Below are 27,048 nucleotides of genomic sequence, written 5' to 3'. Positions count from 1 at the left end.
TATCGAAACAGCTCAATGAGAAGGTGGAAATGAGGATATCAGGAGAGGATCAATCCAAGAGATATTTTGGAAGTTAAATCAATAGAACTTGGTGGCTGACTAGTGAACAAGCAGAGGAAAAGAATATTTATCCTTTCTGTTCATAGCTTATCCACCAAATGTGATAACCATTAACAGAAAGAAAAGCATCTGTAACAAGGTACTTTGAGGAAGGGACTGAAGGAATAGAGAAAGATAACAAGGAGATAGTAACATATTCAGAAAATAAAAAGATCAAAGAGGAAGAAAGGGATCAGGAGGTTGCAGCTTCACTGAAGCTAAGGTTTGGGAAAACTGTGAAGAAAGTGTAGTCCAGAGTAAGGAAACCACAGGGAAGGTGCTGGACGGAGCTATTTTATTCACAAACCACAAGGCAATGGCTTCTCATATTTGTGGTCTTAGTTTATATACAACTCCAACCAGCAGTTTCCCCTTCACCTAACCTTCCCTCGATTTTCCATTATGAAATTGTTGATTGGAACTTATCACTCGGCTGCTAAACAACACGGGGGGCATTCTTTTATTTCAAAGAATCTTTTAAGAGTCTATTTCAGTTGTGCTAAAAATAAGAAAACAAGAAATACTTGGTCACCTGGGGCATATTTTTATGTCCAAATGAAGCCAAAAATATTTAAACAATTTAAAATATCCAGGTAATTGGTCTAATCTTATCTGAATTATGCTAGAGAAAAAGACAATCAGAGAAATAAAAATGCTTTTATTTAAACAAGATACATAGAATAGACCAAATTTCCTTGATCAAAGTTTCTCTTGTTACTTAGGTCATATTATGTCAGGATTAGGTTCACCTACAATAACAGAAAACTGAAAATAGCAGTGACTAGAACACACACAGATTTCTTTTGTCACCTGAAAGAAGTCCAGATGTGGCAGTCCAAGCTTGGCGTGGCAGCTCCACAAAGCAGAGGAGACTCAGGCTCCTGTCTTCATGCTCCACCACAGTTTAGGTCAATTCATTGTCTAAAAAGGATGCTGGGGCTACAACCATGGTAAATTTTAGGTAGGAAACAGGAAAGGGGAAGGAGAAGCCAAAAGACTTTTTCTTAGCTGTCTCTCTTGTAAGTAAACTTCTGGAAACCCCTCCCAATGATTCCAACAATTCGTGCTCTATTTCATTGGCCTGAACATAGTGTATGGATACGTTGAGTCAAGAGGGGTTGGAAAATGTGGTTTGTCTTCAAATCTGGGCACATAAGTGTCCCAGTAATATATGGGTTCTCCTGCTAAAGCAAAAGGGGAAATGGATAATGAGCAACTAGTAATCTCTTCCACAAATATCAAATCTCATTGACATTTGGTGGCTCACTTAACCTGACAAGTCCTAAACACATTAAAATTAAGAAGATGGAGACTTAAAAGTACTATGGCACTTATATTTGTTAGCTAACTGTGTTAATATCTTCTTTCCTTGGAGGCTGAGACAGGAGAATGGCGTGAACCCGGGAGGCGGAGCTTACAGTGAGCCGAGATAACGCCACTGCACTCCAGCCTGGGCAACAGAGCGAGACTCTGTCTCAAAAATAAATACACAAATACATAAATAAAGTAGGTTTTGGCCCAATAAAGTTATAAATATTGGGAAATACTGAAAATATAAATATTTTTTCTTGGATTCAAAAAAGCGATAAAACACAATGTTTAGTGAAGCTAGTTCTTCTTTTCCTAACTGGTCAATGCCAGCAAAAAGAAAAGACTTCTTTCCATCTCTATTTTAGTTGTAAAGAAAAAGATTACCATTGCTTCTCTGGCTATCGGAAAAATAATCAACTTCTGAAGAAAGGTTACAAATTTTCTGCAAAAGAAACAGAGTTTGGCTGCTCTGTACACTGGACAATCACTTGTTACTACCTATTCACCAAATGGAATCATCTCTTCTTGGCTTTTCATTTCTTAAATCCTTTATTGAATTCAATACAATAGGTTTACCCCTTTGTGAAAATGTCTTCTTCCTCACTGGGCTTTTGTAGCATGGTCCTACCATGTACAGTTTTCTTCTTTGACTATGTCTTTTTTATCTCCTTTACTAGAGCTTCTTTTTCCATCCACCTCTAAAAAAATAGACAGTTGGTCAGGCATGGTGGCTCATGCCTGTAATCCCAACACTTTGGGAGGCCAAAGAGGGTAGATTCCTTGAGCTTAGCAGTTCAAGACCAGCCCGGGCAACATAGTGAGATGCTGTCTCTTCAAAAAACACAAAAATTAGCCAGGCATGGTGGCATGTGCCTATAGTCCCAGCTATTCAGGAGGCTGAGGCGGGAGGATCGCTTGAGCCTGGAAGGCAAAGGTTGCAGTGAGCCAAGATTATGCCACTGTACCCCAGCCCAGGTGACAGAGCAAGACTCTGTACCAAAAAAAAAAAAAAAAAAAGATAGTCCTCCCAGCTTGTTTTCCTCATCCAATCCTGCTCTCACTGCTCTCACCCCATCTAGAATCCACTGGCACTTTCATCTCCTCCCTCCAATATAATTTCTGTGTGGAAGACTTCCACAGGTAGGTTCTAGCTCTGGCCTCTCCAATCCCAATTTGGAACTTCAGTTTATAAAAATAACTTAAAAAAAAAACAAACCCTAGCTCTTCCACGGGCAGTTCAAATTTAACAAATCCAACACTGAATTTATCCATTTATCTTTTTTTTTTTTTTTTTCGGAGACAGAATCTCACTTGCTGTGTCACCCAGACTGGAGGGCTGTGGCACAAACATAGCTCTCTGTAACCTCAAACCTGGGCTCAAGCAAGCTTCCTGACTCAGCCTCTCAAGTAGCTAGGATTATGGGCATGCACCACCAGGCCCAGACAATTTAATTTTAATTTTAATTTTGTGTGGAAATGGGGTCTCTCTATGTTGCCCAGACTGATCTCGAACTCCTGGCCTCATGCATTCCTCCCACCTCTTCCTTCCAAAGCACAGGGATTACAGGCATGAACCACTGTGCCCAGCCTCATCCTATTCTTGTTTGCCCCAAAGCCATTCCTCCTTTTACATTCTCTATCTTGGTTGCTGAAATGACATTGCCACCTTTCCAATTCTTTGGACTGAACACTTGAACATCACCTTGGGTCATATTTTCCCTTCCCACACCTATATCTAACTGTATACCAAAATTCTATTGATTCAGCCACCAGAGAGGCACTGCCTTTCCAATGTTATTACTTCTCGTTTAGAATATTGCTGTGACATCTAGAGGGGTCTATCTGCCTTCAGTCATCCCACATACTTCTACATCTTCTTCAAAATATCTTCAATTGGTTATACCTTGCACACAGAAAAAGACCAGACCATACTATTGTAACTGCCCAAGGGGTTCACCTTGCCTGCTGCCTAGACAGAGCCAATTCATCAAGTCAGGGGAATTGCCAGAGAAAGAGTAATTCACGCAGAGCTGGTTGTGAGGGAGACCGGAGTTTTATTATTACTTAAATCAGTCTCCCTGAGCATTCAGGGAGCAGAATTTTTAAGGATAACTTGGTGGGTGGGAGAAAGCCAATGAGCCAGGAGTGCTGATTGGTCAGGGATGAAATCATAGGGAGTCGAAGCTGCCTTCTTGCGCTGGGTCAGTTCCTGGGTGGAGGCTACAAGGTCAGATGAGCCAGTTTATTGATTTGGGTGGTGCCAGCTGATCCATCAAGTGCAGGGTCTACAAAATAGTTCAAGCATTGATCTTAGGAGCAGTTTAGGGAGGGTCACACTCTCCAGCTGCATGACTCCTAAACCATAATTTTTAATCTTGTGGCTAATGTTAGTCCTACAAAGGCAATCTAGTCCCCGGGCAAGAAGGAGGTCTGCTTTGGGAAAAGGCTGTTACCGTCTTTGTTTAAACTATAAACTAAGTTTCTCTCAAAGTTAGTTCAACTTATGCCCAAGAATGAACAAGGACAGCTTGGAGGTTAGAAGCAAGATGGAGTCGGTTAAGTTACATCTCTTTCACTGTCTCAGTCATAATTTTGCAAAGGCGGTTTCACTATTTGGATTTTGAGGTTCTCTATAATCAAGAATCAATTTGTTTAATGCCTTTCCTACCTCTTCCACACTACTTCTTTTCCAAGGGACACCCCTAGGGATCTAAATTAATCTCTCCCTTATTTCTCCCACTGCCCGTTATCCAAAAGCCATCCATGGTACTCATCACACTCTGCTCTTAGAGTATTTGTGTTTGTCTGCTTTTAAGTAGTGAATCTCTGGATCACTTGTCCTTATTGCCTTACTGTGCTTACTACAGTATCTTTAATGTAAAAAGCACTCCATAAATGTTTGTTGAATAATAATTGTAAATAGCCCTTGCTTCTGCTCACTCAATCTTCAATTCAAGAATGACCCTTAGCACAGCTATGAGGTAAGGCTTCAAGGACTCTCCACGCCCTTGCTATGCTCCCCTTACTTTCCCTTAGAGATGTCCAGTACCCTCACATTTTCTCCTGCTGACCCAAGCTTCTTACTAGGGTGCTTACACAGACCACTCCTTTTAAGCAATTCCAACTCCCAGAACTTGCCATTCCCAGTCTCTTACCAAAACCTACATATCCCTGGGATGAACTTTAGAGCCCAGCCTCTTCATTTTATAAACCAAGAAACTAAGTCCCAGAAAAGTGACATGAATTCCCCAAAGTCATGATTCCAAGTCCATTGCTCTTTCTCTCACATCTGCGTTTAGTGCCCATCCTGCAACTCAACCCCTTCGCTTCAAGCTGCTGCTAAGGATTGGCAAGGGGCTGCTGCTTATCTTCCTCAGTAACACATCTCTCTCTTAACAACAGTCATCTGTGCTCTGACTCACACTAATGGATACTGGAGGAAGTTCACATTGGTACCTGGACTCATCCTGTTGTTATTTTGGTCACAGTGCTTTTCCTACCTCCTGAATCCAGACCTCGGAGAGACACTGTCAATGCTGGGATATGTAAGGCCTGCACATTTTTGCAATGTGCTTTCTTATGACTGTGGAATAAGTGATATTCACTGTCTGATGCAATCCTCCCACATGCCGCAGAAACCATGGTAGCAGAATTCCAGAAGCATCCCCCCTGCAGCGTTACAACTTCCTGGGGGAAGAGTTCAGTTCATGAATGTGTTGTAATTTCTGCGAAGGGTATCTAAAGTCCTTAAAAACATCCATGAATGATCCTTTTCAACAGTACTTGGAAGGAAGTCAGGGACTTCACCATTAAAACTGAGCCAACACAGTAATGAAATTCAATGACCACCACAGGAGACATATGAATGCCTCAGGGAAGAACAAAGGCCAGCAAAATCAGCCAACAGCAGTTACTTCCACAAAATGCATTTACCTGAATAGGAACTTGAATGGTTTTCAAGGAATGACAGTCTCCTTCCAGAAAGTGTCATGTGTTCGTTATTCGTCCAGTAACACTAAGAATCTAAATTTAAATTTTAGTTTAGTTTGGGATTGGTGCTGGACTTTAGGGAATAATCTTATCAGGGCTGGATTATTCTAGTTAGTAATGATCTGAGGAAACATTGCATTTCTTCAGATGGAAGAAGGGAGCACTGGCAGCTTGCCTTTTCTGAAAGCTTTGATTACAGAAGTATAGGTCCCTGATGCTTAAAGGGACCTTACAGCACATCTGATTCAACTGCCTTTTATAGGTGAAGAACTGATTCCTATTAACCTGATAACATAGAAATTGCCTATCCTATTTTGTGAAAATCATCCTATTCTAGAAGTAGGAAATAATGGAGTAGGAACCTGGGCACTAAATTATAGTTGTTATATTATTAGGACTAAGTGTGTATGTCCACGGGCCTGACAGAAATGAATGCTCTGGACCCCATCCACTTGCCTTCCATTTGTTCCTGTGCCCTTTTTTCGTACAAAGTGGATGGCCTCTTTAGGTTTCCTTTAGCAAATGTGTAAGTGCCTACAGGCCTTTGTGCTCACATTAAAATAATTTTTTTTGTTTTTATTTTTTGGAAAAATAACTTAAAGTCTGCTCAGAGACAGCTCAATTTCTTTATTTTAAAAATGGGATAAGACACACTATTTTTAGATGGCATTTGTGACTATCCAAATGAACAATGTAAAGTACTTTCAAAAATAGTGCTTTGTCAAAGAAACAAGTTATTCTATTTACTTTATGTACGCATTCCATTTATTTCTTCAGCAAATATTTATGAAGCACTTACTAGCATGATCACAATTTCAGTTAAATAGTTAAGTACAGTAGTCCCCCCTTTATCCATGGGTTCATTTTCCACATAATTATTCAATTTAATTATTAGTTATTGTTAATGTTTCACTGTGCCTAATTTATAAATTGAACTTTATCATATATATGTATAGGTAAAAACATAATACACATACATAGGTTTCAGTACTATCCATGGTTTGAGTCATCCACTGGGGATCTTAAAACATATCCCCTTGGATTAAAGGGAAATACTGTAATCAATTGCTTACTGCCTGTATCAGTCACTAGAATTCTAGCTTTCTGGGAAAAGGTACTTCTTCTCTTTTGTTCTCTAATGCTCAGCACCCTGCGTGGCTGGCATTTAAAAGACTAACAAATATTTGTTGAATGGATGGATGAATGCATGAATGAAAAACCAAATGAATAATGAAAACAAAAGTGTATAATACACTATAACACGTACTATATTGGGCTTGCGTAGTACTATGGGAATCTATAGTAGGAGCATTTAAAGCCAGCCTTGACGGGGCTAATCTCCGGAAGAGCAATTAATCTTTTCAAAATCCGACTCTTGCAGGATACGGTCCCCCACTGGCCTGCCACTAGTTTAAAACGAATTATTTTCTGTGAAACATCAGGATCGGGACAATAGTAGGGCACCAATACGACTGAATAAGTCAAAGGGTTGCGCGGACAAGTCCAATTAGAACACCTCTGGCTAAAAGCCAGAATGAATGAAAGGGTTCATGCCTCGGCGTAGACACAGAACTGGGACTGAAAAATCTGCCCCAAGCCTCCACGTCGACTTTGGCTCCACCTGCAGCGGCGGTGCCGTACTCACGTGACCCGGGCCCCCGCGCCCTAGGCGCCTGGGCCAGCCTGCGCCTGCGCAGTACTCGGAGACAGCGGACCCGTGTCAGTGACAGCTTCCGGTTTGGTTTCTCCGCCTTCTGCTTGGCTAGAGCTATTGGGGCTCGGTGGCGGCCGCAGTGGGGTGGAGGGGGCAGGGCGTGGTGAGGTAAGGTGAGTGCCGTAGTGGGGTTCCCTGGAGCCATGGCCTGCTCCATTGTCCAGTTCTGCTACTTCCAGGACCTCCAGGCCGCCCGGGACTTCCTGTTTCCTCACCTGCGGGAGGAGATCCTCAGCGGCGCCTTGCGGAGGGACCCCAGTAAGTGCCTCTCTGGCCTCGCCCTTCCTTCCCTCGTCACCCGCGGCCTCTGCTCGGCGGGTTCGGGTCTCCTACTCGCTCTGCGCCTCCTGCCTCTGCCCTGTGGACCCCCAGTTCTCCCCGTGCCTCCCCTCCGCTCCGGGATGACACCCTGCCCACCTCGTCCTGAAGCCCCATTTGTGTTGTCTTCCTCTCGACCCAGCTTTTCTCCTTAGGCCCTCTGACCCCTGGCCAAAAACTGCGTCTTGTTTCCTCTCGCCTCTGCCTATCACCGCTTTCTCTCTCCCTCCCCCCACCCCCACGCATTCCTAGCTTTCTCTCTGAGTATCTTCTCCGTCTCCCATCTTCAGCCTGGGATCGTTCCCTGTTTCATGTTGCCTGCTCCGTGATCGCATCCTCCCCGTTCCTTGCCACATGTCAGCGCTCCACTCCGGTATTGCCCCAGCTCCCACTCTCTTCCATCCCGGAGACTGTGGCCTTCTGCCACCTCCCATTCCAAAAGTGTTGATCATCCCCCCACACTCTCCCTTCTTTCATTTGCGTTTCCCCCATTCAGATTTTGAGAACAAATGGCTGACAAATGAGTGACTCTTGAGGTAAGACTCTCTCAAAGAAGGAAAATAACCTGTCAGGAAGTGAACGAGAATCTACATTAGGAACTAAAATTACAGTGACATAGCCAAGAAAGGTTAATTTGCTTTATTGGGATGAGAAGCCTTCCACCTATTTTTATCATCAAAGTGTTTAATAAGCCTTTCCCCAAGTAGTATAAAGTTCCAAGGCTGGTTTATTAGATACTACATAGGCTTTCAGAATTTCATACATTTCATCTTTTGAAAGGGTGTGCCTTGTGTTTTATTTTATTTTGTTTTGTTTTTGCATTTCCAACATGAAGCACATTTGGCTTTGTAGTACAGCGCTCTCACTTTGTGCTATACCGGAATGGTGATATAAAGCCCACTAAGCTCCTCTCCCTTTTTTAGAAAATTTAGAAGATATCAAATCGAACCCATCTGTGAATGATTGCATACTTTGTGCCAGTCATTGGTGCTACAAACCAAATAAGGTTGGTGGACCCTGCTGTAGGAACTTCTGGTTTACAGACAAATCATTAACTTCCATTCAGTGTGACTGAGATATACATGAGGCATTTTCTTGAAGTGGTGATACTTAAGCCTACCTTTGAAGTACTAGTTAGAGGAGTAAAGGAGCAGTAATAGCATGTGCAGAGGAAGGGAGGCCTGAAATGGCATGGTATTTAGAGAACTAAGAAAAGCTGAATGGCTGGAGAGGAGGATGGGAGAGGAAGAGTTGGGGCAATGAGGCAGTAATAGTAATAAGGAGCTAGACCGTGAGAAGCCTTGTGAAAGTTGTGGCGTTTCTCTGAAAGTTTAAGTAGAGAAATGACATTGTCAGATTTGTACTTAATGTAATCAACAACATTTGTTGAAGACCTGTAATGTGCTCTGGTAGCAAAGTGGAGGAGAGATTGGAAGAAGGGAAATGGATTGGGAAGCTCTTCCAGTAATCCAAGCAAGAAATTATGTGAGCTTGAATTAAGAACCTTAGTAGGATGAAGATGAAGGACTAGATTAGAAAGACGTTAAGGAGTTAGAATCTGCAGGACCTTGTGAAGGTCTGGTGATGGGCGTTGTAACTAGTAAGTGAGGGGGAGTTTAGTAAGTCTTTGGCTTGTGGTTTGGGCAAGTATATGTAATAAGAGAATGAAGGATACAGATTTTCAACCTTTTGCATTTTAAATGTTTACGGTATGTCCAAGTAAGGACATCTGGTTGAACACCAGATATAGATAGTCTAAACAGTAGGGAGTACTGGGCCAGAGATATTAATTGGGGAGCTGACAGCAAAAAGTGTCAGTTCAGTCTCAAGGATTATGTATGTTGTGAAATGCACTGAGTACTAAAGCTGTAAGCTTAGAGGAGCACTGGTGTTTAAAAGTCAAGTAGAGGTTACTGGGAAGAAGACTGAGAAGGAGTAAAGAAAGAGGAAAATCATGTGAGAGTAAGGCCCTCAGAGCTGAGGAAGGCGAGAACTTGATGAAGGTGGGGAATGGTCAGCAGTTTTGCAAATGCAGCGGGGGTCAGGTAAGAAAAGGATAGAAAAATGCTTATTGGTTTTGGGAAGGTGGAGGTAACTTGGACCTTAGGACAGTTTCAGTAGGATAGTGGAGGCAGAAAGCATAGTTATAGGATAAGGGGTTAAAAAGTGAAATATACTATTTCAAGGAGCTTGGCTGTGAAGGATAGCAGATGCAGGGTTGTAGATAGGGAATGTAGAAAAAAGGAACAGATTTTCTTTATCCCTCTACCGCTCTCCTAGTCCAGGCCACCATCTTTTCTCAACCTGGGCTATGATATGATATGTGTCTTCTTCTAGCAATTCTTCCTGCTTTTGCTCTTGGTTTCCCGTAATAATTCTCAACAGTAGTTACAGTGAGCTTTGAATAATTTAGATCACAACATTGCCTTTTTTTTTGAGATGAAGTCTCACTCTGTTGCCCAAGCTGGAGTGCAGTGGCATGATCTCGGCTTACTACAACCTCCACCTCCTGGGTTCAAGTAATTCTTCTGCCTCAGCCTCCTGAGTAGCTGGGACTACAGGCATGCGCCACCATGCCCGGCTAATGTTTGTATTTTTAGTAGAGATGGGGTTTCACTATGTTGGCCAGGCAGGCTGGTCTTGAACTCCTGACCTTGCGATCCACCTGCCTTGGCCTCCCAAAGTGCTGGGATTACAGTCAAGAGCCACCACACCCAGCCTAACATTGCCCTTTTAATAACCCTCTATGGTTTTTGATTGCACTTAACGTAAAATCCAAAGTTCTTAAATGGTGTATAAGGCCCTTGAGACTCTGCTTCCTGCCATTTCTTGGACCTTATACACCTCTCCCCTTATTTCTTATGCTTCAGACACTCTTTTTTGTTGTTAAACCAGCCAACCACATTTGTGGCTGAGGTTTCTGCCCTCACTGTTGTCTATGCCTTGGATGCTTTTTGCAGATCTTTGCATGCTAGTTGCATCTTGTCATTCAAGTCTCAGCTCAAATGTCAACTCAGGGCAGCCTTTTCTGACCACCTGATCTAGATCTAAAGTAGTCAATACAACCCCCTTGTTCCCACTTGTTATTCTCAATCATATCATCCTGTTTATTTTCATCATTATATTTCTACTGTCCAGTATGGTAACCTCTAGGCACATGTGGTTATTGAGCCTGTGAAATGTGGCCAGTGCAACTGAGGAACGGAATTTTTAAAATTCAAGTTAATTTTGATTAATTTAAATTTAAGTAGCCAAAGTGGCTAATGCCTATAATATAGTATGGCACAGTTATAGGTGCTAAAACTCAGGTACATACAGATTGAATACTTGTCCAAGTTACATAGGCAGTTGGGGGTATAAATACACCCCAAACATCTAGATTAATTTGCACTATACCTATAGATTTATAAATATGGTTTAATGTATTTCTCTTCTAAATCAAATTCTTGAGTTTATGTATGTTGATATTGTGGCTATGATCAATTCATGTAGAAAATGAACAGAATGGACCTCTTCACCAGTGAGCCCCTTTGTAAAACCTATACAGATGATCTCAGACTTATGATGGTTTGGCTTCCAATTTTTTAGCTTTACAGTAATGTGAAAGCAATGTGTACTTTGTAGAAACCATACTTCAAATTTTGCACTTTGATCTTTTCCAGAGCTAGTGATACAATGGGTAAGATACTCTTTTGTGATGGTGGGTAGCAGCAGCAAATATGAGAGACTGTACTCTACGGTATTCAAGAAGTACTGTATTCAAGAAATTACATGAGATATTTTCAACCCTTCATGATAAAATAGACTTTGTGTTAGAAGATTTTGCCCAACTATAAGCTAATGTAAGTGTGCTGAGCACTTTTAAGATAGGCTAGGCCAAGCCGTAATATAAAGAGTTTTGAACGTAAACTTTTGTACAGTGAAATTTTACAGAGAAAAAAATGACATTAGCAGAGCAGGTAAATAGGACCTGACTTAAACTGCTGATGGTATTTGCCTTTGCTTTTCTTCACTTTATTTATTAATGTTATAAATGTTTATTGGGAAGCAGAAATCATGAGATCATCTTAAATTTTTTTAGCTGATATAGTTGTAATTTCTTAACCCAGCTCATCTCTAGAGGATATGTAAAAACATAAAACACCTCAATTACTTGTGAATTATAGAGGTGTATCAGTTGATTTAAAAGTGCTTTTATTGGGCTGAGCTCTTGGAAGACTCAGGTCCTTGGGTCATAGGCATCACGGACCAATCTGAAGAAAACTGCATTTCAGGGCCTGTTAAGGCTACAACTCCAGTTGGAGGTCCAAAACATGTTCTCGTGACTCAGCAATTTCCTTGTCAGAATCCATTACCTGCAAATAGTGGCCAGGCTCAGTGGGTCTTGTGTCCTTCAAATTCTTCCCAGCGTGTTCCTTTGCAAGCACAAAAGCTTGTCTCCAGGCACAAGCCAGTTCAGAATCAGAAGCAGAAGCAATTGCAGGCAACCAGTGTACCTCATCCTGCCTCCAGGCCACTGAATAACACCCAAAAGAGCAAGCAGTCCCCGCTGTCGGCACCTGAAAATAATCCTGAGGAGGAACTGGCATCAAAACAGAAAAATGAAGAATCAAAAAAGAGGCAATGGGCTTTGGAAGACCTTGAAATTGGTCGCCCTCTGGGTAAAGGAAAGTTTGGTAATGTTTATTTGGCAAGAGAAAAACAAAGCAAGTTTATTCTGGCTCTTAAAGTGTTATTTAAAGCTCAGCTGGAGAAAGCAGGAGTGGAGCATCAACTCAGAAGAGAAGTAGAAATACAGTCCCACCTCCAACATCCTAATATAATCAGACTGTATGGTTATTTCCATGATGCCACCAGAGTCTACCTAATTCTGGAATATACACCACTTGAAACAGTCAATACAGAACTTCAGAAACTTTCAAAGTTTGATGAGCAGAGAACTGCTACTTATATCACAGAATTGGCAAGTGCCCTGTCTTACTGTCATTCAAAACCAGTTATTCATAGAGACATTAAGCCAGAGAACTTACTTCTTGGATCAGCTGGAGAGCTTGAAATTGCAAATTTTGGGTGGTCAGAACATGCTCCATCTTCCAGGAGGACCGCTTTCTGTGGCACCCTGGACTACCTGCCCCCCGAAATGATTGAAGGTCGGATGCATGATGAGAACGTGGATCTCTGGAGCCTTGGAGTTCTTTGCTGTGAATTTTTAGATGGGAAGCCTCCTTTTGAGGCAAATACATACCAAGAGACCTACAAAAGAATATCACGGGTTGAGAATTCACATTCCCTGACTTTGTAACAGAGGGAGCCAGGGACCTCATTTCAAGACTGTTGAAGCATGATCCCAGCCAGAGGCCAGTGCTCAGAGAAGTACTTGAATACCCCTGGATCACAGCAAATTCATCAAAACCATCAAATTGCCAAAACAAAGAATCAACTAGCAAGTATTCTTAGGAATCGTGCAGGGGGAGAAATCCTTGAGCCAGGGCTGCTGTATAACCTCTCAGGAACATGCTACCGAAATTTATTTTACCATTGACTGCTGCCCTCAATCTAGAACACTACAAGAAATATTTGTTTTACTGAGCAGGTGTGCCTTAACCTCCCTACTCAGAAAGCTCCACATCAATAAACATGACACTCTGCAGTGAAAGTAGCCACGAGAATTGTGCTACTTATACTGGTTCATAATCTGGAGGCAAGATTCGACTGCAGCCACCCCATCTGTCTGTGCCAGCCATGGTGTCCTCCCAGGAGGCAAATCCAGAGTCTGGCTATGGGGAAAGTGACCACTTTGTCCTGACTCGATCGGTTAAGGAGCTGTCCAATAACCTTCCAAGTACGTGAGTGAGTGTGTAGCTTATTGGGTTGGCCAAGCCTGGTAAAGCTGTTGGACTAAGTATGTGATTCTTTTTAAGTAGGAAAATAAAGATATTTGTACAGAAAAAAAAAGTACTTTTATTTTACTGTGGACAGCTGCTAGAGATATAGTGATACCACTCTCTTCTATATTTGAATTATCAAAGTATGACTTTATGTTACTTTGTATATTTAATTACAAAAGAAGACTGTCCTCTGTAGCTTTACAAGATGCTGAACCCTACCCTTTCCCAATGTTTACATTAATGACAACTGTTAAATTTTGTTTTTATAAAGTAAATACTATCTACTTAAGACATGAAGTATGATCTTACTGCTTTGTGGCTTTTTTGTTTGTTTTGTTTTTGTTTTTTAGAGACAGGGCCTCACTCTGTCACCCAGGCCAGAGTGCAGTGGCATGATCATAGCTCACTGCAGCCTTAAAACTCCTGGATTCAAGGGATCCTCCCACCTCAGTCTCCTGTGTTGCTAGGACTACAAGTATGCAGCACCATGCCCAGATAATTTTTTTGGTTTTTGTTGAGATAGGGTCTTGCTGTGTTGCCCAAGCTGGTCTTGAACTCCTGGGCTTAAGTGATCCTCCCACCTGGACTCTCAAAGTGCTAGAATTATAGGCATGAGCCACTCTTCCTGGTTTATTACTTTGAAGTTGCAGGGATGTGTGGAGTATAGGTCCCCACTTTATGGGTCCCCATTTAACCTACAGTGACATAATTTCCAATGCCTAGACCAGAACTTTCTGAAATTTACAGTTGAGTTGGGCAAAAATATAAATAAATACATAAATAAATAAATACATGAATAGAGAGGGAGAGCCAGAATAGTTGGAGATAATTTGGGTATTATAATATTGTGGATTTCTTGATTTACCTAATAGTAAAATAATTTCTTGTTGACATACTAAAAATGTAGAATAGTTTTCCTTCTTGCCTCTTTTACCAACCAGAATATAAAGCATGTAGGGAATTATGTTGAAATAATCAATTCATGTTTTTAAGCAATCTCTGAGAAAAATGTGCTTTATTTAGGATAACCTAAAATCATAGAATCACCTTGCATAATGGGCTATCACAAATGATAAAAAATACTCTATTTTTTATATGTAGTAAAAATATTTTCTCTGGTTTGAGATCATACTAGGAGAGAAAATAATCTGAAAATAGAACATTTATAGAGATTTCAGAAAATATATAGAGTTACTGGGTTTCTTTAAAATTGGAAGAGGATCATACAGATAAAATTTTACCAGTGAGGAAATTGAGATTTGAGTGTTCTTCAGTTTCTTCATTCAGGTAGTATTTATTGAGCATCTACTATGTTCTAAGCACAAAATGAGTTTAAAGATAAATAAAATAAGTCCCGCAAGCAATTTTCAGCTAATAAAAGAAGACATGTATGTGAAACGATTGTTAGAGGTGTTATGCTATGATATGGCACATGATGGGGGAGAATGAAGGAGTGTTGGTCTAGTCTATACAGGAAACCCAGAAAGTATTCATATAGGAGGTGATATTTTCACATTAATAGTTTAAAGATGTCCATCAGATGGAGAGAAAATAGACAACAGATGTGAAACAGTATGGGATTCAGAAAGCTGCAAACAGTAAATTGTGGTGGGAGGGTGGGATGTGTTAAGAGGTGAAATTGAAGAGGTTGGTGAAGGAGTTTAGATTTTATTCAGTAGCAGGGTCTTTAGATTGAAGTAAGAGTACCTTGGGATCATGGAAATTTATAAAAGGTTGCTTGGGAACAGATGATTTTAAGTAAATCATTTTCCACATGTACCTGTGAAAGTGCCTACTTTCTCACCCTGCCTTCTCCCACTTTATCTCTGACACGTTTGTAGTCTTATTATAGTAAGTTGCTTCAAGGTGTAAAAAAAACCTCCCCTTTAATCAAAGTGTTGTAAATTCCTCCATTCGTTTTATTATTAGTTTTCCAAATTTTACTTTTTGTTTAATTATCAAGATTTATGATATATTTATGTTGTTTTCCTCACTTATTTACATATAATAATTGTAATAACTCAAGCAAGAAGAAAAATGTTAATACTTAAGAGTCTTACAGGAAAATGTTTTCTTAATTCATATCCTTTTTTGCAGAGAAAGTTTTGTACTGATAATAATAAAAAATCTGTGTTTATTAGAATAGCATTCTGTGGAGGAAGTAGAATAGAAATAAGTATTCAAGGAGAATAAAGGACTTGTAAAAGCTGTTGAGAAGGTCAGCATTTTTTTTTAATGGATGTTGGTGGGTATCATTTCCCTATAGTGTTTAGAATCCACTAAGTTTTAAAAAGTAATAATAGTTTTATGTTTAAATGTACATGTTTATAGTATAACAGAAATTACATATTTTTTGCAAGAGATACATACTAAAAAATTCTTTTGGGGCATATATGAACAAAAAATTTGAAGGCCATTCTCCTGTAAGACTCAGTGATTCCCAGTCTTGTCTTTTCTTTTTTTTGTTGGCATAATAGCGTACATAAGAAAAGTGAGATATGGACCCCAAACAGCTAAAACAATTTTGGAAAAGAAGAAAAAAGTTAGAAGATTCACACTTTCTGATTTCAAAGCATATTGCAAAGCTGTAATAACCCAAACTGTATGATACTGGCATAAAGACAAACAAACCAATGGAATGGAATAGATAGCTGATAAGTAAACCCTCACATATATGGTCAAGATGATTTTCAGCAAGTGTGCCAAGAGCATTCTTTGGGGGAAAAGTCAGCTTCTTCAACATATGATGTTAGAGGAAGTGGCTATCCATATGCAAAAGAATGAAATTGAATCCTTATCTTATACCATATACAAAAATTAAATAGATTAAAGACCTAAATGCAGCACCTAACACTGTAAAACTTTAGAAGAAAACATAGGAGAAAAGCTTCATGACATTGGACTTGCATGCTTTTGGATATGACACCAAAAGCATAGGCAGCAGAAGCAGAAGTGGACAAATGGGGCTACACTAAGCTTAAAAACTTTGTGCATCAAAGGACACAATCAACAGTGTGAAAAGGCAGTTTTCAAAATGGGAGAAAATATTTGCAAATCATGTATCTGATACGGGATTAATATCCAGAATATATAAAGAATTCCTGCAACTCAATAACAACAACAAAAAATCAACCCTATTTAAAATGAGCAAAGGACTTAAGTAGACATTTCTTCAAGGATGATATACAGATGACCAAAAAGAATATGAAAAGATGCTCAACATCACTAATCATCAGAGTGATGCAAACCAAGACATAATGATATGTTACACCTATTAGAAATGGCTACTATAAAAAAAAAAGTATCAAGATATGGTGAGGATGTGGAGAATTATAAACTTTTGTGCACTGTTGGTGGGATGATAAGATGGTACAGCCACTATGGAAAAAATAAGAGTTCCTCAAAAAATTTTAAAAAATTTATATGATCCAGCAATATCACTTCAAGGTGTATATACAGAAGAATTGAAAGCAGGGTCTTGAAGAGATGTTTGCACACCCATGTTCATAGACAGTTCACAGTAGCCAAGAGGTGGAAACAACCCAAATGCCCATCGATGGATGAATGGATAAACAAAATGTGGTATTATACACACAATGGAATACTGTTTAGCCATTAAAATCAAGGAAATGTCACATGCTATAACATGAATGAACCTTGTTAAATTATGCTAAGTGAAATATTCCAGTCACAAAAAGACAACTACTATATGATTCCACTTACATGAGGAAGCTAAAGTAGTCATTTATAGAAACAAAAAGTAGAATGGTGGTTACCAGAGGCTGAGGAAAGGGAGAACGGGAATTGTTTAATGATACAGAGTTTCAGATTTGCAAGATGAAGTTCTGGAGATCTTTTTTTTTCACAACAGTGTGAGTACACGTAACACTACTGAACTGTCCACTTAGAAATGGTTAAGATGATAAATTTTGTGTTTTTTTGTTTGTTTGTTTTTTCTTGAGACAGAGTCTTGCTCTGTCGCCCAGGCTGGAGTGCAGTGGTGCGATCTCGGCTTACTGCAAGCTCCACCTCCCGGGTTCACGCCATTCTCCTCCCTCAGCCTCTCGAGTAGCTGGGACTACAGGTGCCTGCCACCATGCCTGGCTAATTTTTTTTTTTTTTTTGTATTTTTAGTAGAGATGGGGTTTTACCGTGTTAGCCAGGATGGTCTCGATCTCCTGACCTCGTGATCTGCCCGCCTTGGCCTCCCAAAGTGCTGGGATTACAGGTGTGAGCCACCGAGCCTGGCCTGTGTGTTTTTTTTTAACCAAAATACAAAATGTCAATCAATTAGATTAATAATAAATAGACTATTTAAAAACGCGACAAAGCTGTTTATGATGGAAAGTGACATAAGTTCCAATAGTTCCAGGCCCTACCTGACTGCTTTTACTGCTAAAAGGATCAATATCTTGGCTCACCTGTAACCCATTTACAGCATACTAAGAATCTCTGCTATGGGCAGAGGGTAGCCATTGATGGTTTTAAGTAAAAGTGTAGCAAAAATATTTTAAGATTTGAGTTTTAAACAGATATATTTGGTAGCTGTAAAGAGAATAGATTGGGCAGTTCAAAGCTAGAGGCAGGTGACCATTAGATAGATAGTTGTAGAAGTCCAAGTTAGAGCCCATAAAGGCAGAACTAAGGTAATAGCAATGGCAGTGGAGTTTGAGACTATTAGAATTTGAGCTGAGAAATAGGATAGCCAGACAAATATTTTAGAGACATTTCTTTGTCAGCAAAGAGAAGAATGGATGGGAGTGATGGGTAAAGTGGAAGTGGAGTGACCAGTTAGGAGGCTATTGCAGTATTCCAAAAGAGGAGATTATCTTTTCCTTAGCATGGTTTTCCTAAGAGGTTATTTTATAGTATACACAGTGACGGTCCTGGAAGTATGACAAGTATTTTTGAATGAGTACTATGCTTAATACAATTTGGGACTATTGAGACCTTGAATGAAGAGTAAGTTGTTGAACCTTCCTCATAGAGAAGAATTCTTGAAACTCCTAGGTATCTGCTGTGACCATATCTTGCCTTTAAAAAAGAGACCAGAAATGGTCCCTTGAACATAGATTACTTTTCTTTGTACAATGTGAGTCTAAATCTCACATATAAGTTCCCCAGAAGAGAGAATCTCATCAGGTCAAGAGAGTAGACATTACTTACCACATTGCCCCCGCTTTTTTTTAAGGTATATAAAATCAGACATAAAAACCACCACCTGGCTACTCATACTCTACCTTTCAGACGTTAAAACCTCAGTACTGTGCTGTCTAACATGGTAGCCACTAGCCACATATGGCTATTTACATTTAAGTTGAAATCAATAGTAATTAAATTTTTAAAAATTCAGTTCCTCAGTCACAGTGGCTACATTTGAAGTGTTCAAGCCATATGTTGCTAGTGGCTACCATATTGAGCAGCACAGATACAGAATACTTCCATGATTACAGAAAGTTCTATTGGAAGTATTGCCTTAGTAAGACTTTCTTCTTCTTCTTCTTCAACTTTTAAGTTCAGGGATGCATGTGCAGGATGTGCAGGTTTGTTATATATGTAAATGTGTGCCATGGTGGTTTGCTGCACAGATCACCCCATCACCCAGGTATTAAGCCCAGCATCCATTAGCTATTCTTCCTGATGTTCTCCCTCCCCCCACCACCCCAACAGGCCCCAGTGTGTTTTGTTCTCCCCCATGTGTCCATGTGTTCTCATCATTCAGCTCCCACTTATAAGTCAGAACATGTGGTGTCTGTTTTTCTGTTCCCGCATTAGTTTGCTGAGGATAATGGCCTCCAACTCCATCCATGTCCCTGCAAAGGATGTAATCTTGTTTCTTTTTATGGCTGCATAGTATTCCATGGTGTATATATACCACATTTTTCCTTATCCAGTCTATCATTGATGGGCATTTAGGTTGATTTTATGTCTTTACTATTGTATTGTGAATAGTGCTGCAGTGAACATATGTGGGCATGTATCTTTATAAAAGAATTATTTATATTCCTTTGGGTATATACCCAGTAATGGGATTGCTGGGCCAAAAGGTATTTCTGCCTCTACGTCTTTGAGGAATCACCACACTGTCTTCCACAATGGTTGAACTAATTTACACTCCCACCAACAGTGTAAAAGCATTCCTTTTTCTCTGCAACCTTGTTAGAATCTGTTGTTTTTCGACCTTTTAACAATAGTCATTCTGACTGGCATAAGATGGTGTCTCATTGTGGTTTTGATTTGCATTTCTGTAATGATTAGTGATATTGAGCTTTTTTTCAATATGTTTTTTGGCTGCATGTATGTCTTCTTTTGAGAAGTGTCTGTTCATATCCTTTGCCCAGTTTATAATGTGGTTGCTTGTTTTTTCTTGTAAATTTGTTTAAGTTCCTTGTAGACTCTGGATATTAGACTTTTGTCAGATGGATAGATTGCAAAAATTTTCTCCTGTAGATTATCAGTTCACTCTGACAATAGTTTCTTTTGCTGTGCAGAAGCTCTTTTGTTTAATTAGATCCCATTTGTCAATTTTTGCTTTTGTTGCAATTGCTTTTGGCATTTTCATCATGAAATCTTTGCCCATGCCTATGTCCTGAATGGTATTGCTAGATTTTCTTCTAGGGTTTTTATAGTTTTGGGTTTTACCTTTAAGTCTTTAATCCATCTTGGGTTAAATTTTGTATATGTTGTAAGGAAGGGGTCCAGTTTTGATGATCTGCATATGGCTAGGCAGTAGTCCCATTTATTAAATTTATTAAATAAGGAGTCCTTCCCCCATTACTTGTTTTTGTCAAATTTGTCGAAGATCACATGATTGTAGGTAAGGGCCTTATTTCTGAGTTCTCTGTTCTGTTCCATTGGTGTATGTGTCTGTTCTTCTACCAGTACCATGCTGTTTTGGTTACTATAGCTTGCAGTATAGTTCGAAATAAGGTAGTGTGATGCCTCCAGCTATGTTCTTTTTGCTTAGAATTGTCTTGGCTATTTGGGCTCTTATTTGGTTCCATATGAATTTCAAAATAATTTTTTTTTCTAATTCTGTGAAGAATGTCAGTGGTAATTTAATGGGAATAGCATTGAATCCATAAATTACCTTGGGCAGTATGACCATTTTCATGATATTGATTCTTCCTATCCATGAGCATGGAATGTTTTTCCATTTATTTGTGTCCTCTCTGATTTTGAGCAATGGTTTGTAGTTCTCCTTGAAGAGGTCCTTCACTTCCCTTGTTAGCTCTGTTCCTAGGTATTTTATTCTTTTTGTAGCAGTCATGAATGGGAGTTCATTCATAATTTGGCTGCCTGTCTGTCGTAGTGTATAGGAATGCTTGTGATTTTTTGCACATTGATTTTGTATCCTGAGACTTTGCTGAAGTTGCTTATCAGCTTAAGAAGCCTTTGGGCTGAGATGATGGGGTTTTCTAGATATAGGATCATACCCTCTGCAAACAGAGACAATTTGACTCCTCTCTTCCTGTTTGAGAACGCTTTATTTCTTTCTCTTGCCTGATTGCCCTAGCCAGAACTTCCAATACTATGTTGAATGAGAGTGGTGAGAGAGGGCATCCTTGTCTTGTGCTGGTTTTCAAGGAAAATGCTTCCAGCTTTTGCCCATTCAGTATGATATTGGCTGTGGGTTTGTCATACAAGGCTCTTACTATTTTGAGGTATGTTCCTTCAATACCTAGTTTATTGAGAGTTTTTAACATGAAGGGATGTTGAATTTTATCAAAGGCCTTTTCTGCATCTATTGAGGTATTCATGTGGTTTTTTGTCTTTAGTTCTGTTTATGTGATAAATCACATTTATTGATTTGAATATGTTGAACCAACCTTGCATCCTGGGGATGAAGCCACCTTGATTGTGGTAGATAAGCATTTTGAGGTGATGCTGGATTCAATTTGCCAATATTTTATTGAGGATTTTTACATTGATGTTCATCAGGAATATTGGCCTGAAGTTTTTTTCTTTTGTTGTATCTCTGCCGGGTTTTGGTATCAAGATGATGCTGGTCTCATAGAATGAGGGAGGAGTCCCTCCTTTTCAATTTTTTGGAATAGTTTCAGTAGAAATGGTACCAGCTCTTCTTTGTACCTCTGGAAGAATTCCACTGTGAATCCATCTTGTCCTGGGCTTTCTTTTTGGTTGGTAGGGTATTTATTACAATTTCAGAACTGATTATTGGTCTGTTCAGAGATTCATTTTCTTCCTGGTTGAGTCTTGGGAGGATGTATGTGTCTAGGAATTTATCCATTTGTTCTAGATTTTCTACCTTATTTCTCTGTGTTTATAAACACAGAGGTGTTTATAGTATTCTCTGAGGGTTGTTTGTATTTCTATGGGGTCAGTGGTGATATTCCCCTTATCATTTCATATTGTGTTTATTTGATTCTTCTTTCTTTTCTTCTTTATTAGTCTAGCTAGAGTTCTATCTATTTTATTGATTTTTTTTTTAAAAACCAGCTCCTGAATACATTGATTTTTTTTTGAAGGGCTTTTTGTGCCTCTATCTCCTTCAGTTCAGCTCTGATCTTGGTTATTTCTTGCCTTCTGCAAGCTTTGGGGTTTATTTACTCTTGGTTCTCTAGTTCTTTTTACTTGAGATGTTAGGTTGTTAAGTCGAGATCCTTCTAGCTTTTTGATGTGAGCATTTAGTGCTGTAAGTTTCCCTCTTAACACTGTTTTAGCTGCATCTCAGAGATTCTGGTACAGTGTCTCTTTGTTCTCATTAGATTCAAAGATCTTTTTGATTTCTGCTTTAATTTCATTGTTTACCCAAAAGTCATTCAGGAGCAGGTTGTTCAATTTCCTTCTGGTTGTGTGGTTTTGAGTGAATTTCTTTCTTTCTTTCTTTCTTTTGTTTTTTTTTTTTTTTTTTTTTTTGAGATGGAGTCTTGCTCTGTCACCCAGGCATGATCTTCACTCACTGCAACCTCCGCCTCCCAGGTTCAAGTGATTCTCCTGCCTCAGCCTCCCAAGTAGCTGGGACTACAGGCACGTGCCACCACGCCTGGCTAATTTTTTGTATTTTTAGTAGAGACATGGTTTCACCATGTTAGCCAGGATGGTCTTGATCTCCTGACCTCGTGATCTGCCCACCTCAGCCTCCCAAAATGCTGGGATTACAGGCATGAGCCACGACGCCCAGCCTTTTGAGTGAATTTCTTAATCTTGAATTCTAATTTGATTGTTCTGTGGTCTGAGAGACTGTTATTTCAGTTCTTTTGCATTTGCTGAGGAGTGTTTTACTTCTGATTATGTGATCAATTTTAGAGTAAGTGTCATGTGGTGGTGAGAAGAATGCATATGCAGTTGAATTTGGGTGGAGATTTCTGTAGATATCTATCAGGTCCACTTGTTTTAGAGCTGAGTTCAGGTCCTGAATATCTTTGTTAATTTTCTGTCTCCATGATCTAATGTTGTCAGTTGGTGTTAAAATCTCCCACTACTATTGTGTGGGAGTCTAAGTCTCTTTGTAGGTCTCTAAGCACTTGCTTTGTGAATCTCAGTGCTCCTGTATTGGGTGCATATATATTTAAGATAGTTAACTCTTCTTTTTGAATTGAACCCTTTACCATTATGTAATGCCCTTCTTTGTCTTTTTAAATCTTTGTTGGCATAAAGTCTGTTTTGTAAGTCTGTTTTGTCAGAAACTAGGATTGCAACCCCTGCTTTTATTCTTTTTTCCATTTGCTTGGTAAATTTTCCTCCATCCTTTTATTTTGAGCCTATGTGTCTTTGCATGTGAGGTGGGTCCTTGAGGGTTTTGGCTCTTTATCCAGCTTGACATTCTATGTCTTTTAATTGGGGCATTTAGCCCATTTACATTTAAGGTTAGTATCGTTATGTGTGAATTTGATCCTGTCATCATGATGCTAGCTGGTTATTTTGCAGACTTGTTTATATGGTTGCTTCATAGTGTTACTGGTCTGTGTACTTCACTGTGTTTTCATAGTTGTTGGTAATGGTTTTTTATTTTCATATTTAGTGCTTCCGTCAGGAGCTCTTGCAAAGCAGGCCTGGTGGTGACAAATTTCTTCAGCATTTGCCTATCGGAAAAGGATCTTATTTCTCCTTCATCTATGAAGCTTAGCTTAGCCAGGTATGAAATTCTGGCCTGGAAATTCTTTTCTTTAAGAATGTTGAACATTGGCCCCCAGTTGAGAGATTTGCTATTAGTCTAATGGGTTTCCCTTTGTAGGTGACCTGGCCTTTCTCTCTGGCTGTCCTTAACATTTTTTCTTTCATTTTGACCTTGGAGAATCTGATGATTATGTGTCTTGGGGTTGATCTTCTTGAGGAGTATCTTCCTGAGGCTCTTTGCATTTCCTGAGTTTGAATGTTGGCCTGTCTTGCTAGATTGGGGAAGTTCTCCTGGATGATATCCTGAACTATGTTTTCCAACTTGGTTCTGTTCTCTCCATCTCTTTCAGGTACCCCAATCAGTCATAGATTTGGTCTCTTTATGTGATCCATATTTTCCAGAGGTTTTGTTCATTCCTTTTCATTTTCTTTCCCTCTATTCTTGTCTGACTGTCTTATTTCAGAAAGATAGTCTTCAAGGTCTGAGATTCTTTCCTCCACTTGGTCTGTTCTGCTATTGATACTTGTGATTGTATTGTGATCTTCTCATGTTGTATTTTTCAGCTCCATCAGGTCAGTTATCTTCCTCTCTAAACTGGCTGTTCTGGCTATCAGTTCCTGTATTGTTTGATCATGATTCTTAGCTTCTTTGCATTGGGTTACAACATGCTCCTTTAGCTCACCAAAGTTTGTTGTTATCCACCTTCTGAAGCCGACTTCTGTCAATTCAGCCATCTCCACCTCAGCCTGGTTCTGTGCCCTTGCTGGAGGGGTGTTGCAGTCATTTAGAGAAGAGGAACTCTGACTTTTTGAGTTTTCAGTGCTTTTGTATTGATTCTTTCTCATCTTTGGGGCCTATCTATGTTCAGTCTTTGAGGTTGCTGACCTCTGAATGAGGTTTTTGTGGGGTCTTTTTTGTTCATGTTGTTGTTGTTGTTTTCTGGTTTTCTTTTAACAGTCTGGCCACTCCACCATAGGGTTGCTGCAGTTTACTGGGGATCTGCTCCAGACCCCAGTTGCCTCAGTTTCTCCTGTACCTGGAGGTATCACCAGTGAAGGCCACAAAACAGCAAAGATGGCAGCCAGCTCCTTCCTCTGGAAGCTGCATTCTGGTGGAGTACTGACCTGTTGCTGGCCCGCATGTACCTGTAGGAGGTGGCTGGAGACCCCTGTTGGGAGGTCCCACCCAGTGAGGAGGAATAGGATCAGGGTCCCACCCCAAGAAGCAGTCTGGTCACAATCTGACAAGGCAGCTGTTCTGTATTGTTGGGGAACCTTCCTCGTAAACCGTCTATTCTCCACAGCCAGCAGGCTGGAGTGCCTGAGTCTACCGAACCACAAAGATGGTAGCCACCCCTCCGCCTCTGGGAACTTGGACCCATCTCAGGGAGATTCCAATCTGCCACCATTGGCTGGCTGGGATTCCAAGCCAGTGGGTCTTAACTTGTGAGGTGCCGTGGAAGTGGGGCCCACAAAACGATGCTGCTTGGCTCCCTGGAATCAGCCCCCTTCCTAGGGATATATACAGACAGATTTCCTGCCTTGCCAGCGATCCCAGCTATAGTATGTAAAACTCATGGTTCTCTGTGTGTGCCTGAGTGGCTGCTCTGCCGAGACTCTACATAGCTCTGTGTATCAGACCCAAGGCCCTGGTGGTGTGGGCTCATGAGGAGATCTCCTGATCCATGGAAAGATCTATGCAAAGATCCATGGGAGAAGTGTGGTTTCCCAGGCAGGGTAGCACAATTACTCACTGCTTCTCTTGGCTGGAGGTGACGGTTTCTTTGGCTCCGTGCCCCTTCCAGGTGGGCCGTCGCCCCCTCCACTCCCTCGTACTTTTCTTCGTTCTCTTTGGGTCAAGCTGTTTGTCCAGTCAGTCCCAATGCAAGAACCTGGGTGTCTCAGTTGAAGGTTCTGAATTCACTTGCCCCTTTTCATTCCTCTCCATAAGCGCCACAGACCACAGCTGCTTCTAATCATCCATTTCAGGTCTGAGACTTCTTTCAGACTTTCTGTGCTCAATCAACACACACATACACACAAGCTAATTGGGAATTTTATTTATTTGTAATTTTATATTGTGATCTCATTTTTATAAAATGCATACCTGCAACCTTTGGAGTTTAATTATATATTATATAATATCTATATCTTTCCAAGTCATTTATAGTTTTCAGGTATATATAGCTCCAGCTTGTTTTTTTTCTTCGTTTTCTCTTTTTTTTTTTTTTTTTTTTCTTTTTTTGAGAGAGGATCTCAGCCTATCACCTCGGCTGTGCCATCATGGCTCACTGATGCCTCCACCATCTGGGCTCAATTGATCCTGCTGCTGCCTCAGCCTCCCCAAATAACTGGGACTACAGACATGTGCCACCATGTCCAGCTATTTTTTCTATTTCTTTGTAGAGATGGGGATCTCACTATGTTGCCTAGGCTGGTCTCGAATTTGTGGGTTCAAGCAATCCCACCACCTCGGCTTTCTGTGCTGGGATTACAGGCATGAGCCACTGCACCCAGTCTATAGCATGTTCTTAATGGTTACATAATATTCCACTGAAGACTCCACTAGGCTCTATTTAATAATTGCATGATCAATGAACATTTTTAAGGTTATTTCTGATATTTTTGCTGTAAGAACAGTGCTCCACTAAGCATCCTTATACATGTGGGTCACAATTGCCAAATTACTCTAAAAATTGGTTTTCAGGTTCAGTCCTATCTATGATAATCAGTGCCTATCTACACATACACTTATTATCGTAATATGATCAGTGTCTTTGACTTTTGTTCTTCTAATAGATGAAAAATGGTATATCATGGCTTTAATTCATACGTCTTAAAATTGAGAAAAGTTGAGCATTTTCAATGTGTATCAGTCAAGTAGAGCTTGCTTTGTAAATTAATTGTTCACAATTTTTGCTGACTTTTTAATTGTATCTTTAAACTTTTTCTATTGTTTTACAAAAGTTTATCATATCCTGTGTTTATATTTTGCAAATATTTATATAATCATATCTCTTAACCTTTGTCTTTTTAGCTTCTGTTTCATATTCTCCTTTGAAAGATCTTTCCAATCTTAAGCTTGTAAAACATTCTACTAGGTTTTAATCTAAATCTAAATATCTTAATCTAAATATCACATTTGTGTGCATGTGTGTAAGTGTGAAATCTAAGGTGGAACCCTATCCTTATTTTATTGCAAATGGATATGCAGTTGTTTTAACACAATTTATTAACTAATTCATCAACTTCCTACTAATACGAGATGCTATTTTTACCGTGTTAACTAGTCGGAAATACTTGCCTCCTTTTTTGGCTTTTCTTCTGTTTCACTGATTTATTTGTCAATTTCTGTCCATTTTAATGCTTAGTAGAGACAGTTTCTGCCAAAGTACTTGTATTACTCCATTCTCACACTGCTGTAAGGAAATAACCTGAGACTGGTAATTTATTAAAAAAAGAGGTTTAATTGACTCACACTTCAGCATGCCTGAGGAGGCCTCAGGAAACACAGTCGTGGAGGAAGAGGAAGCAAACACATTCTTTTTCACATAGTGGCAAGAAGGAGAATGAGTGAGAGCAAAGTTGGGGGAGAGCCCCTTATAAAACCATCAGTTCTTGTGAGAACTCACTATCATGAGAACAGCA

General features: G+C 39.9%; 2 protein-coding genes across 3 annotated transcripts in view; both read left to right on the top strand.

The window, feature by feature from the left end:
• Nucleotides 1-7,043: 7,043 nt before the first annotated feature.
• RAB3GAP2 (RAB3 GTPase activating non-catalytic protein subunit 2) overlaps nt 7,044-27,048 on the top strand; it is a 121,646-nt gene continuing 101,641 nt past the window's right edge. The window contains exon 1 of one of the 2 annotated variants that reach the window (XM_063708243.1): nt 7,044-7,372. In XM_063708243.1, the coding sequence (XP_063564313.1) occupies nt 7,258-7,372 (115 nt within the window). In that variant the 5' untranslated portion in view covers nt 7,044-7,257. The remainder of the gene's footprint in view (nt 7,373-27,048) is intronic. The other variant, XM_063708247.1, reaches the window with a different exon arrangement.
• On the top strand, nt 9,430-16,464 carry LOC109028275 (aurora kinase A-like). The gene is given in 3 exon segments (XM_055367713.2): nt 9,430-9,477; nt 11,622-12,707; nt 12,710-16,464. Coding segments are annotated over 3 exon segments (1,314 nt in total). The 3' UTR covers nt 12,890-16,464.

This window comes from Gorilla gorilla, chromosome 1 (genome assembly GCF_029281585.2).
Source record: "Gorilla gorilla gorilla isolate KB3781 chromosome 1, NHGRI_mGorGor1-v2.1_pri, whole genome shotgun sequence".
Taxonomy (NCBI): Eukaryota; Metazoa; Chordata; class Mammalia; order Primates; family Hominidae; genus Gorilla; species Gorilla gorilla.
The sequence above is the reverse complement of the archived record's forward strand: the minus strand, read 5'-3'. Positions and strand labels throughout refer to the sequence as shown.